Consider the following 15,910-nt stretch of genomic DNA (forward strand, 5'->3'; position numbering starts at 1 on the left):
TGCTTTTCTCCAGAATCTGTAGACTCTGGAGACCTTTTGTAAGTAAGTGGATGCCACCGTATTTTGGAGAGGCTGCCTTTCTGCGTTCATCTCATTTGCTGCTTCCTGGACATCTATTTTTTATCCGTTCCAGCTCTGCTTATAACACACTGCTTCTTTTTGAGGATGTAGTCAGAGTTAGCTGTCTCATCATTTTTTTTTCCAGCAATATGGAGTCTATGGCATGGAGACTGGCTAGTCTCTTCAAGTCTGACTAGGAGTACTCTCATGTAATTGCTCTTGCCTTGCCCTCACAACCTAAGCCTCCATCAGGTGCAGTGACTTTGGCTAGTTTAGTCCAGAAGGAGGAGTGTATGCAAGCCTAATTTCACTTGCCATTCCTTCAGCCTCTGTGGCTTTCCTCTTTCCTTTTTGCCTTCTGAACCTCATACTGAAAAAAAGCAATGTAGCACCATAGGCTGATATAGAGTACAAGTGACCAGCGTTGTGATCAATGACCATTCAACCATGAGCAAAGATGAACAAGTGAGTCCTGATAGTGCTTCAGCCTTCAGGCTGCTGTCACAGCCTTTGAAGTTCTGTGGATGCCCTAGAGTTATAGGCAGAAGTATTTTAATGGCCAAGCCCTTGCAGAACTCTCCCGTAAAGCTCCATTCACAGGGCTGTGAGAAGGCAAAAATAATACTGGTTCAAGTAACTTGATAGACAACGAAAGACAGTCATTGTTTTCTTTCTTATCAAAACAAGACACTCATGGCTGACTCATCCCTCAGGCTGTGGGATGAATCAAATTTGGTCTCCCATACTGTATTGCAATGCTACATCTGCTAAACTATTAAGAAGGAGGTGTGAGAAAAGGACATCTCTTCTGGCAATCTTGTTATCTTTTTGTCTAAATTTGAAATGCAGAAATCCTGGGCTGACCAAAAACAGAACTGCACTTTGGCTGAATAGATTCAAGTAAAAAATAATCCTACACATTTACCCAGGCATTGTGAAAGATGAAGGTTTAATTGTAAAAGTAATAAGCAAAAAAAGTAATTTGAAACTCAGTTCTGTATTGAAAGACTGGTAAGAGCTTAAGATCCCATCCTTTAAAAAAAAAAAAAAAAGAAAAAAAGGAAAAGGATTATCTCAAGAATTTTTCCACATGGAAGAATTCATATTGATCTCATGGTGCCCAAGACATATAGGGATACAATGTCTACGATTAAGGATCAACATGAACAAAACATCATAAACAAGTTTTGCTTCAGAATTGCTGTTCACTTTTAAATTTTTAATTTCATATTGCAGGGAGATTCAGGTGGTCCTCTGACATTTGAAGATGGTAAGAAGTGGGTTTTGATTGGTGTAACATCATTTGGCTATGAGTGTGCACTTCCTAAACGACCAGGAGTGTATGTTCGAGTCACCATGTTTGTGGACTGGATCAAAAAAATCATCTATTAGCTTGATGTGTTTTAATGATAGAAATAGAATTTAAAGATGGAAAGTAAACCATTGTATAATGATGTAAAGCAGACTGGCATTCCAATCTCACAGTTAGCGAAACTGAATAAATCTTTAAATTTTGGGGAGCAAAATATTAATAATTGAGAACTCCATTACCAATTGAGAGCAATATTTCAAAAAAGAAGCTGTGGTTTCGCTAATAAATAGTTTTATCATTTTACTTTTTCTTTTATACAAGACCATGGAGAAATAGTTTCTTTGAACACTACAGCATGAAATGCATAGTGGAGGGCTTTACAAAGCATGGGCTGTAAAAAAAAAAAAAAAAGCTTGCAAACTGCAAATGATTTATTGAAAAATGGTCTAAATTAAGAATTTCAAGCCAAAAATTACCTGGTTTTAAGTGTTTACACTGTATGATTCAACATGCACTTTCATTTCAATGAATAGTCAACTCTTCTCAGTTATCTCCCCACACAGCAAATTGAAGGTATATATTATCTGTTTAAACTGGGCTCATGGGAGTTCTTCTGTCTTGTCTATTACAAAAAGCTCTGGAATGAGGTTTATGGACTGTGCATAAAAGCTGATCGTGTATCATGCTGCTTTCTAATGAATAAACTGAATGTGAGCCAAAAGTTCTCTCTTGTGCAATTCATTTGGAATTAATAGAGTTAAATAAGGATTGAATACAGCTTTTTAGTTTTCTTTTTAGGCAAGTGTTTGGCAATTATTCAAGCAATTATAGATATGTGCTTGTGTACACCGAAGCACAGACTGACAATACTGCAACTTCCTCTCATAAAAAGTAATGTTTTTTTAAAACATCTGATAATAATGAGTATCAGGTATTCCTGGTGAATAAAAAGTAATAGGTTCCAGTTCCTTTGATATATTACATGCTTTTTCTTTAGTGCTGACTTTTAATCCTGTTTTTATGCTTTGTATAAAAACTACCACAATAGCCCAGGACAGCATTCTAAAGGGGAAAGAATATGAAGGAAAAAAAGGGAGTTTTATCTTCTTGAGCTCTTTTCTAAATAGGTGTCTATTAAAATATAATTATCCACTTGTTGAAATGCCTTAAATTCAACGGTGTCTTAAAGTTAGTGTAATATGATGCATTTCCTTTATTTGCATTTTCAGCCTAGTGTTGGAATTTAACATATTTTTAATCCCAAAGTACTGCATGAAAATACAAAATTCATTCTAACTTACCGTGTAGGTGTCGTGTAAGTGCATCTATACATACACACATAGATGTTTGATTTTTGTAAGTAGCTCCCTCACTTGGTGCTTACAACGCTAAACGCAGATATGAAGTGCTCAAAATACAAGGCTAGCTTACAAACATAGGTTGGCAGTCACTGATAAAAAACCCAAGTCCTGAACTGTTTTCAGGTCTTCATAAGCATTGAAGGACTAGGTCCAGACCAAAAAAATTAGTTTCACCAATACATCTGTGACCACAAGGAACACAGACAGATGTAATTAAGACAGAAAGAAGATAAAAGGTATTTTAGACACCTTCTTTTATATAAACCACACAGTTTGTAACATTAAAATCTTGAAGTTGCAAATCCTGTCTTTCATAGCGCACTACTGCTTCTCCTGTTACTCTCCTTCACTTGAAAACAGCCACTGAAAATAAAGTGCATTCTACTATCAGTATAAATTGATTCGGATGAAGCAATTACATTAAAATGCTTAATTAAAATGTTACATGATTTCTGCATTATTTACCATACATCACCATTGTAAATCGTGTTTCAGTCTGTTAATGAAATAGAAGAGCCAACTCAAAGCAGATCCAGTTACTAGAAAATGTCCTTCCCAGAAATGCAGCAATATACTTCGATTTATGTGTACTTTTTGCTTCCCAAAAGGCAAAGCAGAGATGTATTTTAAAGTATACGTTAACAAACCACCCCCTCGGACTAAAAAATTTCCTATTATAAACTCTGGTATAGAAACATATATATATTATAGACTAGTATAATTTAAAATAAACATTTTATTTCAACTAATTTATATCTAGATAAAACTAACATAACCTTAGGCGACCACATTCTAGCCTTCCTTCAGCATCCATTACTTCATTTGCCTGCTATTAACCTGTGGAGAAACCCGTCGTTAATATGTTAAAGCATACGGGTAGAATGGATTATTTTCCATTGAGTCACAGGTCCAAGATGCTTTGAAATAGGTGGTGGAAGCTTGATGCTGACTTGCACTTGCTTGCACCCAAAAAAGTTTAAAAGATTAAAGAAGGAAACAAGAGCTTTCTCTCTCAGATCCTTCTTGCTTGCAAAAAGCCAGGATCACTATGGAAAAAAAGAAAAATTATATTCCCTGGAGAAAATAGGGGCAGTAGGACATTTTTAAAATGCCAAACTGAAGCCATGCCATCCGTCTGAGGACTAGCTAAGGTTTACTGTTCATCTTCAATTCCTTACCTCACCTACTGCTGCCATTTGGAAGACATTTAGAGAGGCAGTGAGCAGAAGAGAATGTGGTCACCATGAGAGGACCCATAGCTGTACATAAGAGTCAACAAACTCATTCAAAGTGGCTCTAGTTGTTGAAATCTGTCATCTGAAACTGGAAATATTTTTTTTCTCCATTCTGTAATAATGTGAGTATGAAGGACAGAAAGGGTTGCAGTTTTTTGTTGGTTTTTTTTTTCTTTTTCTTTTTAAATAGCAATTCTGTTGTCACTAATACACCATGTCACATAAATACCTGTTGTTTTTTTTCTGGAAGCCACAACAAAATCCAAAGGAAATAACAGCAAAAGTCTAATTTCTAGGTGTTGTCTCTGCAAGTGTGAAATACACTTATCTTTCCCCCTTTCCTCTTTTACCTTTACTCCTATCTCCCTTTTGTATGTGAAAATAAGGGAAATAAATATGAAAGAATTAGTGTATGTATGGGATTTTTATGTTTTGTGTGGAATAGAATCACCTACTTAAAGGCTACAAGTTTGATCTGTGCACTGTTTGCAGTCTTCTACATAGGATTCTTAAGACTGTTTAGATTTTACCTGGTATCTAGGAACATCATCCTAAGCGAAGAAAATAACATGGAAGGAAACTATTTCCTTCGCCTAAGCAGGTGATATGATATGGAAATATTTTGTCCCAATAATCAATATTTCTTGCTTACATTCAGAAACTGGGTTCATTATAATAAAAGCATTGCATGCCACTTTCTATTCTTCCTTCATACAGAGTTTAAGACTGGTCCACGCTGATAACTGCCTAGCAGTCGCTTTCACCCTGTCTGACAGACAGACAGACATCTGAAGGTATTTGCATTCTCCTAACTGCTGCATGTAAATGACTTCCGTCACTTCCGCTGCATTAATCAGAATATGAGAATCAGAATTGCTACACCTTTACATGTCCTTTGGAAGCACAAAGTATCAAGAAATAGTTTTATGTAAATCTTCACTCTCCCCTCTTCCCTATTTTCTTTGGGGACTTAATCCTTCAAGACCAAACCAAGAAGTTTTCTATTGCAACTGTTAATCTCTTGCCCTCAGTTGAGTTAAGCAATACTTAAGTCAGGAGAAAAACAATTCTGGTCTTGGTGATCATGCAGGGTCATAGTATTTTCTCTCTATTTATAGTCACTACAAAGGAAGTTGAAGGGACTGAGCAAAGAAAGAAGCTGTGACTGACTGGAAAAGCTACAGAATATTGTAAGCAGGAATAGCAATGCTTAATCTGAACTATAAAAGTAGGCTTCTTCAAAGAGGAAGTAAAAACATGGCATAACAGCAACTTTAAGATGCTTCCAAAAGCGCTTCAGCAATAGCATTGCATAAGTAGTATTAGTGGTATTGAACATTAAATGTTTGGTGTTTTTTTTTTTTTTCTTTACTCAGAAAAAATGATACACATCTGTCTCTGAAGTTCAAAGCTGTGGTCAACATCAGTTAGCAAGGTGCAGGCAACCCAAAGAGTAATACGCTTTTGCTTCCTTCCAGCTGGCCCCAACCTTCACCCAGCAGTAGTTTTGCATCTGTGTTAATGGAAAGCCAATTAGCTTGAATTTGTGCTCTTGAACCCCTGCTGCAAGTGCAGCAAAACGCCTTAACTATCTGCTGCAGCACCAGACTGTCACCAACAAATCAGCCAGAGTGCTTTTGCTACCACCCCAAGATCTACGCCTAATGACTGGTAAAACCATTCTTATGGCACGGAAAGCTCTTAAGGAACCAAAGAGAATTGACACTGATGATGTTAATAATGACTCTAAAAGACGATTTTAAGTGCATCAAGGTTACCTCTAAATGTGTCTATCAATTAACATAATTAATGCTTTTCTAGCTAATAGTCTGAGTAATGTTGGGATCAATCTATTAGTTCCACTTCCAAGAAAAGTCATTTGTCTTCTCTTTGATCCAACATGACATTACTCCTAACAAATTATTAGCTATATTTAAATTATCTTTAGTGTCTTTTTTTACATAGATTTACTGAAACAAGTAATTTTAATCTTAAACTCTTGCCCATTGTGCTATTATTTCTTTTTCCTCAGAAAAAGTAAACAATATTCTACTTTAATAACAACTAATGGCTGCCTTCAAAGGATACCTCATCAATGAGGTATCACTTGCCGAGTGATTTATGTTGACCTTGGACCAATGTGTCAAAAAGTTATGGTCCCTAGAAAAGTTGATTCGTTATATGACATCAAAGGACTTCTATGAATCCTTGAATTTTGCCACATCAGATCAGTGTCACAACATGGTGGCTATCTCTGCTAGTGAACTTGACGATATGTAATAAAATAATTTCTGTGCCTGAGGATCAAAAACTGTGTTAAGTGTACAAATGAATACTAAACAAATATTTTGTATCAAACATTTATGCAAAGATAAATAATCATTACACTGTAAAATTGTCAGTTCCATTTACAGTACATCAACATTACAATGCATGAGAGACTAAAGGAAACAAAGAGGGTTTAACTACAAACAACCTTAAAACTGATATACATTGTAGGTATTTCCCCATAAAAACTTCAAATGCTCTGTTCATTTCATTGCTCACAACTAGCTAACTTACATCTCTTAGCAAAATCAACACATACCCTTTATTTAGCATGTCATATTTTGTTACTGAATTAATAATCAAACATTATATAAAAATGATCTGAACGTTTGCCTCAAGGGGGAGCTTACAGTTCATTCTTGTAGATCCTTTGCATTTTCAAGCCATTCCAAGCTAATGCTCTTTGACAACATTATAATACAGCCTGACTGCAAAATGTTATTTTTGCTTTCTTTTCAGTCAGTAAATCATTATACCTCCATGCTACTGTCCTTCCTAGGTGTCTTTGAAATCCATAGTGTGGACTGGTTTGGACTGGTTTTTGTTCTTCCTTTACTGAAAAATAAAAATATAAACCATTTTCAGTGCATGTGTGCCTTAGCAGTCCTGACTCAGGTTTGTGATCAGAGCCGAGTATTTCATCCCCGATCTGAAGGCCGTCTTTGCTGCTTTTATAGCATAGGTTCCCCATCCGCAAAAGGGTCATGCCCATGCTGCGCCAAGCGTAGCACCGCAGCGGTGGGTCAAGGTAAGCAACTCTTACCAAAGCTACCAGACCACGCTGGTTAGCAGCACTCCTCCAATGAACTGAAGTGACTCAGCATGGGGGGTTTGCTTTTTTTTTCCCCCCAGTTCACATTCATCCACACCTGCTTATACAGGGTGGTCTTTTCAGAGAGGGGTGCAGACACTGTTTGACCAGGGTGGTGGAAGGCTGGGCGCTTCCCTTCTCTGGGGGAACGTATAGGGGAGAGGAGCACACACACCCCCAAGCCCACATCCAACGTGCTCGGGGTGCAGCCTGCCCACCCCAGGGGGGTACCGCAACCCTGCCCACACACATCCTGGAGCTGCACCCCCATGACAGTGGTACACTAACCGGTGCCAGTGTGTACTGGTACACCAGACATCCTCTTCCCTTCAGGGCTTGACCTAACTTCTAATGAAGTAATGGCGCATGAATCAGACTCCTAGCAATGAATGACTGGTAGAAAGCTTCCTTAGGCCTAGTTTTCATTCAAAACTGTCAACAGTAGTTTTCGTGTTTGGGTTTTTTTTTTTAACAAAAAGGATAAAACTGGTTCCAAAAGTACTTGCTTTGCAATGCTGGAAAAACATTCACTCCAATCTTTACAGGGAGCCCTGACGTACCCTGTAAGCCTAAGCCAGACTTTCCACATGGCTAGCATCTCTGCTACGACTGCCACAATGCACAACCTTCTCTCACTTAGATGGCAGATGACAGTGCACTGCAGCCTACCGAAAAGAGGCACTTCATGAGCCGCTGCAGCTGCATTTCAATCAAAATGTTTTAAACTCTGGCCAGAATATTTCTCATTGATTTTGGGTTTTTTTCCAATTAAATAAAAACCTGAGGCGAAGAAGTAGCCCTACATAATTCTGTAAGTTGGAAACCTGAGAGCCAAGATCCCAACGGTCCTATACATTCAGTTTTACTCCTTTCCTGGCACGTAAATGTAAGCAACACTGAGTTGACTTAATGTATTTTGAGGGGGCTGGATGGTACAGTAGTTTTTAGTCCCTCCAGACTTACCTCTGAAATCCTACAAAGCAATGCATTATGTACCTGAGCCCATTGGAGTAATTTAAAAATCGGTTTCAGTGGACTTTAGATCAGGCCACAATGCTATAAACAAAGCAATTGCAATCAATCAAGTAGTTTCAGTACTTCTTTCTTTAAGAAACTGATTCACTACTTCATTCGAGATTAACAGAGCAAAGTCAGGCATAGTTTGTAAATTTATGATGAAATGCTTTGAATGGAGAGTCCCTGCCACACAGCAGGAACAATTTCTATATAACTTGGATCAGAACTTTAACTGTATAAAATGAGCTTATTTTCAGCGAACCTACGCTGATTTTCAACAGCTATACATCTGGTTCAGGAAATAGGTTTTAGTAAGAAAGGTAAGAAAGATGCTATAAATAGCTTGAGCATATCGCTGTTTTGACCATCAAATGCAATCATAGAAACTGAGAAATATACCAGGTTGGAATTTAAACTTTCTGCAAGGCATTCAGATGATAATGGAGATGGGTCTTTGAAGCAGTTTCTCCTTGCTTCCCTGGAAGAAATGAAAGGGAGAGCATCTAAGCATGAATGAGCTGATCATTTTTACTAGCTACAGGGAAGATGTTTTGCTTTGCCTTATTACTACCCTTTAAGAGCCCAACGCCAGGCAAAATTAGTCATGACCTTTCAAGCTAGGCATGTCCTGGTTGGCCATGGATTGTGGCTTTCAGAGGAAAGGTCACCATGTTGTGGAAGCCTAAAAAAGAATGAGAAGTCAGGTTCATTTGGAAAGTTGGGGATCCCTCCTTCCCCAGCAGGACAGAATCCCTTTCCTAAAGCTCTAGAGTGTCCAGATGATCAGTTGAAGTTGTTGCCTCTTTTCTTTAATTACTTTTTACCCAAGAAATGCATATTTGTGATGATCCAAAATAATTCACAAGGTAAGTCATATGTGGAAATATAACTGAAAATAGACGGGGAAAAACAAAGTTCCGTTTCAACAGATAAAAAAGAAAATACTTCATTTTTGGTGATAAAAGAATATGCTCTTTTGACTTAAAGGAATTTTAAAGAAATTTTGTTTTATTTTCTTTAATTAAAAGCTCTGGTACAATGTAAAATGAACATTCTGAAAAAAATCTGTTTTGATTCAAATCCATTTTCTCCCTGATTTTTGTATCATTTAATCTACCAAACTAATCAGCTAACAGAAAAAGTACAATCTTTGAAGTTGAATTTCCAGTATCAGTGTCATGCAATTTTTAAATCTTGGAAGTTCAGATGAATTACTTCTGGATGAACTGCTATAGCATCAAAGGCCTGATCAAAGCCCACTGAAGTCAACACTACTATTTTTATTGATTTCAGTGGGCCATGAATCTCGCATTGTTTTCCCTGGAGTATTCAAGAGCTGAACCTTTTCTGGGGAGAGAAAGAGCTGCCAAAAAAGGTACGAACACGTATGCCATGCTTACCAAGAAATCCAGGTCCATTGTAGTGGGGGTTCCAGAGTTAGATTACTTATATAATTGCTATCGTTACACATATGACTCCTTTATTACTCTTTTTGCTTTGAGTTTCCAAACTTCTACAGCCCCAGTGCTGAGGTTTGGATACAACCTTTCACAACAATGAATTTGCCTGCCATAAGACAGGTTGGAAAATGCACATTTTCCTTTTCTTTATAGGAAAGTGCGTAACAGAAAGACACAATATAGTTTATTATGGTGACCTCATAATATCTTTCCTTTATGTTCATTTGTTTCAATAAGACACATCACTAAGGAGCGCTGTGAACATCAGTGTACACTGACTCATACAGATATAGGCAGACTTGACATTTGGAGTGTTTTCCCACTTGAAATAAGGCATTTCAGCTATTTACAGAAAATGCTAAATAAAAAAAAAAAAACAAACAGAAAGAAAAAATAAAGACTAAAAGGAGGAAATTTTTTTCTAATTTCCTAAAACAGCGATGTCATGTTCCTTACTAGTATTCCTGCTCTTCAAGAGGGATAACAGCTTGTGAATCTGTTTACTACTCTTGTTATTTTACCACAATAGCGTTTATCCAGAAAACATATTTCAGTTTAAACTTTTCTGGACTACATTAGCTTGAGAATGCTTCCTGAAAAAAACCTGGAGAATGAAAAGTATCCTTGAAGATTTCAGAAAGATTAGTTCAGAAAAATAATAATATTATATGTTGTCATATCTTGGTATATCATATTTTGACAAAGATAAAAAGTCCAAAAAATTTTAAAGCATGGTTCAAAACATATCCTGTTTCATAGGCTGAAATGTTTCCTATTGCATAATAATACATCTGTCTGATACTACGTCTATGTACACATATCTATTTATTTTATGCATCTTCTTTGACAGATACATGATATACAAAGGAGTTGCACTGGCGTGTGGCTCAAAACAAGTTTTTGCTTTTTGTTTTCAATTTGTCTGCTCCAGTGACCCATCTGGTATGCACACTGAAACAGCACTGAACAACTGCTGGCCCTTTAGGCTCATCCTTGGAACAAACTGCACTTTTGGTCAGAAAGTGGGGTAAGTCCCTGAGTTCACCCTGTATCAGGGTGTATCGGTGAAGATCCCACTATTATTTCCCACAGCCCAGATGCTGTATAGGTGTTAATTATGATGGAAGGGTGAAGTAAAAGTGCTAACAGTGGCTCAGCCTACCAAATGGTCAGCAAAGATATCTTCTTCGGAAACATCTGAAGTCCTAATGGTAATATACTTTGAGAGACCCGGAACTATTTCAGTGTGTTGTGGAAAAGCCTGAAGGTGAATGTTCAGCTGTAACAGCTGTACTTGGATTTTACTAGATGAAAAGATGCTTATTTGCATATTTGGGGACAGATGTAAGCAGTCTTTTAGTATGAATAGCTTGCAATGGAAATATGAATTCTGCATTATAAGACCGTTATGGATTAGTGTATTTTACCTTTTATGAAGCATCTGGAAACAGCAAGTCCCAAAAGCCACCAGTATCAACAGCAGTAGTGGTATAGTGGGTATTATGACGTAAATTAGATTCGGAATTATACCTACAAGAAAAAAGTTCTCATTAACGTCTCCCATGTTGAAGCACTCTTAACCACGTGAGTAAAAATCTGGAGTAAAATATCAGAAATCTATTAACTTGCATAAAGAACATTTATACATTCCTTCTATAGGAAGAGCTCAAAAAAGATAACTCAGCAATGTCAAGAATAAAATAGTACTTCTCCATCAATATGCAAAACATATTTTAAGGACTTAAATTCTGACATTTTCTATATGTATCAACACGAGATTTCCAATTTTGTAATTGAAAATTCAAGTATTTTAGCAGAGTACATTTCATAGCCTATTATTTTTACAGTCCATATAACCTGTCTACTCAGTTGCCCTTGCATGTTGGATTCACACCCATGCAGGACCACAAGAGGAAAAAACCCTGCTCTTGTTTCTCCATCCCCTTAAAAGACAAATGTACGCTCTCCTTGACTAACGAGGAAAGAGCTAAAGGGTGCTCCCCTGAAGGTCTCTGAACAAAAGGAGTTCAAAATGGTTCAAGGTGGGACTCTGTTATCTGCCTACAATAAAGCATGGGGTCTACAACTTCTAGAAAGGGTCTGACTGTTTTTCAGTAACTATATGCCCATGTTTTATAACACTATAAATTTAACGTACAAATTGTGGAGACTTTCTTACCCATTGTCCTCTTTTGAACATATTTTCACTAGCAAGAATAAATGTGAATGTTCAGGTTGGGCTTGTTTATGAATTTTAGATACAGTCTTTGCATGGTTTGTATAAATAGTATTATTGATTTTAAAATAGAGTTAATCAGTATATCTATTTCTCTAGAGTTACAAACAACAGGAACATCAGTTAGGAAACCGGCTCCAATCCAGCCAACCAGTGTGGAAGCACCAGCTTTCCATAATCCCATGGTGTAATCCTGTAAAATCCCAAATTGCTCCATAGAGAAGTTCAATTCCTTTAATTAAGGCCATTCTGCAATGCTTCATGAACCTCAGGACTCCATTCAGGACATAAACTGCTAAATGAAGTAGCATTACAGCAAGTTCCTACACAATAGGTATCCATTTTCAAAATATCAAGTGCCATCTCTGCTAGAAATCTCAGCAAAGCACTTAACTCCTCTTAGCATGTGGTGTTCCTTAAAACACAGGGTACTTGGGGAAGCTACGGCGCAGTCCTTATTCGGCAGAAACTGAAAAATTCATGCCCTATATGTTAGGAAAGATTCGTTTCTGCCTTTTTTGTGAGCCCTGGGTAGCAGATACAAAAGAAAAAATATGCACCATATGTTTGTTTCATGTTTTGGGGAAGAGGTGAGGAAGAGATGGAGAGAGGCAAAGCACTGGTTACCACAGCCTAAAGGGAGACGCTCTGCAGCTGGGTGAACACCGGTGAAATCATGCATCTTGACAGAGACTCACCAGGGTCAGAAGCAACGGTACAGATTTCAAGGACTGCTAAACTTAGATTTGGATCAAAGTTTGGGGAGACATGGAAATAATTTGTTTCCACAGTTACAAAGATGACTGACTAAAACTCTTGAAACGTTATTCAAAAGTATATGATTTCAGGACACTTCCTGGGGAAATAGACTGCTTCCTCCCATTGACAAGAACGTAAATTGTTAAGGATTAATTTAACTGAGTCCACTGCTAATATTTTTACCAGAACACTAAATTCATATGAACACATTACCTGTTTCATATGAACACGTTACCTGTTTCAGTGGCAATAACATGATACTGATCTTCTGGTTTGCTTGTGTCATAAGGATTTCCTGCTGGCACTGTTGGAAAAATACCTGGAAAGGACATCAAACATTTTAGGAAAAGAGTGAGTAAAAAATATGGCTGTTATGTTGTTAAATAAATTGATGGTAATTGCATCTTAATTTATATTGGAAAAATTACCATTTTCAGGATTGATTAAACTGCTGGATATAAACATGGAAACAGGATTTTATTGCAAAATTGGGATTACATCTGGAATAAGAATTATGAGCTGTGCTATTCTGAACAATAGCCATATATTTGTAGCTATTGCTCTCTAAAGGATTCATTTTTCCTATGTTCCAGTTCTAAACTATGCCTGTTAAACTTGAGTAATTTTGAAGGTTCTTGTAAGGTATCCTTATAAATATATATTTACCATTGCAACTCAATTTAATGTTTCAAAGTTTCTTACCGTAATCTGGCTCTGCTCTGTCTCCTAATTCTTTTTCTAAGACATTATCTGTTAAATCAATATTTGAAATCAATTGTTGAAGAAAGATGTGTGTAATAAAACAGATGTTTTCATTATTTTTCATGCAGTATCACAGAAACAGATACATACTCCAAAACAATAACTGTTTAATTCTTCAGCATTTAATCTTCTTAGCAAAGACTATTTGCAAACTAGTGTTAAATCACTTCTAGTTGACACTTTCCTGCTCCTCAGTAAAGGGCTATAGTTTATTCTAGTTCCAATTCTTGGTGGCCTCTGCTACTTTACTGGCTAAATCACCGAATCCCTTAATTTCTTGTGCTGAATAAAACTCCTGACATATTCAAAGTTTCATTTGTGCAGACGATCCTAAAACAATATAACAGAAGTGTTCTTGATTAATACTTGATTAAATCTTATTCACATTTTCAAAATAATGCTTACAGAATGTTGGCTATGCAGCAAAACAAAGCCGCACAAGTTTGTGAGGTTAGATGTCAGCTCCACGTAGTTTGGTTACAGGCAGTCCCAAAATACAAATCATGGGCAGTGGGTTCTAATACATCACATAAGGAAGTGAAATCACCAAAAGAGGAATGATAGTATCATATTTCTTGTAATGCATCAGAACCTGGAGAACAGTTCATGACTTTGAGCTGTATTGCAGAGCCTTGCAGGTTTGTTTATGGCTATTGTTACAACTAAAAATTTACAAAGATTACAAAATTAATTACCTCATACTGGGCGTAGGAGTGGCATCTGCGTGATTGTTTGAATAGAATTCCTTTATCATAAGATTATCTATTAACATAATGGTGCTATGAACCTGCAGTTCTGAGTGTCCTGATAAACACAAAATGCTGGGAGAAGTCAAAGAAGCAATAAAGCCTACTAGAACAAAGGCAATTATTTCATTTACTCTGGTAAAAACTGGCTATGTTTGGCCATATATAGAGATATCAAAATACCACAAAGAACTGAGTTGCTGGCTCTAGACAGCAGACGAGGAGATGAGTTTTTAATTAGATTGTATTGTCAAACCTACAGGAGCTGGACAGGAACTAAACGGTGTTGCAATTACCAACCTATAGTTAAATTTAAGAACGCTGGATGATCAATACAATCTAAAGCCAGACTGAACATTGCAACAGTAAAGGCTGTCAAGGGAGGTACTATAAAAAGGCTTAGAAAAATGGAAGTGACCACCAGAAATGTAGTTGCTGCTTGAGTAAGACTGCCTGATGAGCACTGCCTTGGACTTGCCGCTGATACAGTTCGATGCAACTTCATCATGGTCACCTATAACCTCCGTGTTTTGGCCTATGACTGGTATCATATGCCATATACTCAAAACAGACAGGAAAGTTGTGAAAAACAATATGCTCAGATAACAAAGTGAAATTCAATATGAACGTGGGATTTTAATACTCCTGGTAAAATGGATGTATTTTGTATTGCAAGTGGCTGATGTTGAAGCTATTACAGTAATTTGGGCAGGGGGAGGTCATTTGTAAGTCTCACTAGGTTTCAGATAGCAAATGTAATTTTCTTACAAACACTGTGGTGTTTCTTCAGGCAGTGAAAGAAATGTCATATACCTATTTATATACATTTATGCATCTATTCCTCTTCTCCATGTGATAGAAAAATACATTTCTGGAGAACAGTCTATTTTGCTAAAGAGCACAATTCTAACAGCTTGAAAAGTAAATAGCTACAATTCAGCAGTACTGTATTTAGCTGCATAACAATGTCAGTCCTAATAATAATAAGGCAAACAATATACAGGCAGATTGTATGCCTCATTATACACTAGTAATCTATTTCTACATAGTGAAAGAAATATAAATTCGTTTTCATTGTTACTGTTATCACTTTGTTTTCTGCCAATCCAAAATACCCAGTATTTTTTCAGATGGTGAAAGCAATAGGAAAACACAATTCTTTATCACAACTCCACTAGAATGTTAAGTGGTTCACTATTACAGAATAATTATATCACTTAAATTTGTTTGCATTTAAAGATATGAAATATACTTGAAACTGACTCCTTTTAATCAAACCTGTATTTTCTGACATTAAAATGTTGTTATTTTAACAACTTAAAATATTTTATTATGTTATCTTATTTCAAAATAATTGTGATCAGTTGAAAAAGTGATAAAATTGTATGCATCACAGTTCCTTGAATGGCCTGTGTGACCAAGGTGATAACTGATGACCATAAGATAGTGATAATTTTAGAAGCAGGAAGAGGTTTGGGTGGTGGGGGTAAAATGTGTGGGCATATCAAGCCTTCCAAGTATTTAATATTTGCTTGCAATATTTATTGCCATTAACATGTCCTTTAAGATGTTAGTGAGAAAGCTATCTATCCACCAAAAATGGACGAAGAAAATAGCCTGCATCTCTACAGAGAGACAGATCTCTACAAAGAGTGTGATTATTGCTAAATCATGAGCACAGAAAAAGCAGGTAGGAAACTGCATAATTAGCTAGGTCAAATAGCTGCTAAGAGTAGGATTTCATATGCATTCTGACTTTCAGCTTAGCTTTTGAAAAGCAGACATATCATAAAATACTTGAAAATATTTGCATGATCCTGCTG

The 15,910-nt window shown here is 36.7% G+C and overlaps 2 protein-coding genes across 2 annotated transcripts in view; one reads left to right on the top strand and one right to left on the bottom strand.

Moving 5' to 3' along the window:
* TMPRSS15 (transmembrane protease, serine 15) overlaps window positions 1-1,452 on the top strand; it is a 55,150-nt gene extending 53,698 nt beyond the window's left edge. The window contains 1 exon segment of the mRNA XM_010288527.1: window positions 1,297-1,452. Within this exon segment, the coding sequence (XP_010286829.1) occupies window positions 1,297-1,452 (156 nt within the window).
* Window positions 1,453-6,318: 4,866 nt separating this feature from the next.
* Window positions 6,319-15,910, bottom strand: part of CHODL (chondrolectin) — a 15,429-nt gene continuing 5,837 nt past the window's right edge. The window contains exons 4-7 of the mRNA XM_010288528.1: window positions 13,282-13,329; window positions 12,815-12,898; window positions 11,012-11,114; window positions 6,319-6,851 (exon numbers count right to left, since the gene is read on the bottom strand). Coding sequence (XP_010286830.1) covers window positions 6,767-6,851; window positions 11,012-11,114; window positions 12,815-12,898; window positions 13,282-13,329 — 320 coding nt within the window. The 3' untranslated portion in view covers window positions 6,319-6,766. The remainder of the gene's footprint in view (window positions 6,852-11,011; window positions 11,115-12,814; window positions 12,899-13,281; window positions 13,330-15,910) is intronic.

The sequence above is a fragment of the Phaethon lepturus genome, unplaced genomic scaffold, assembly GCF_000687285.1.
Source record: "Phaethon lepturus isolate BGI_N335 unplaced genomic scaffold, ASM68728v1 scaffold4686, whole genome shotgun sequence".
Lineage (NCBI taxonomy): Eukaryota > Metazoa > Chordata > Aves > Phaethontiformes > Phaethontidae > Phaethon > Phaethon lepturus.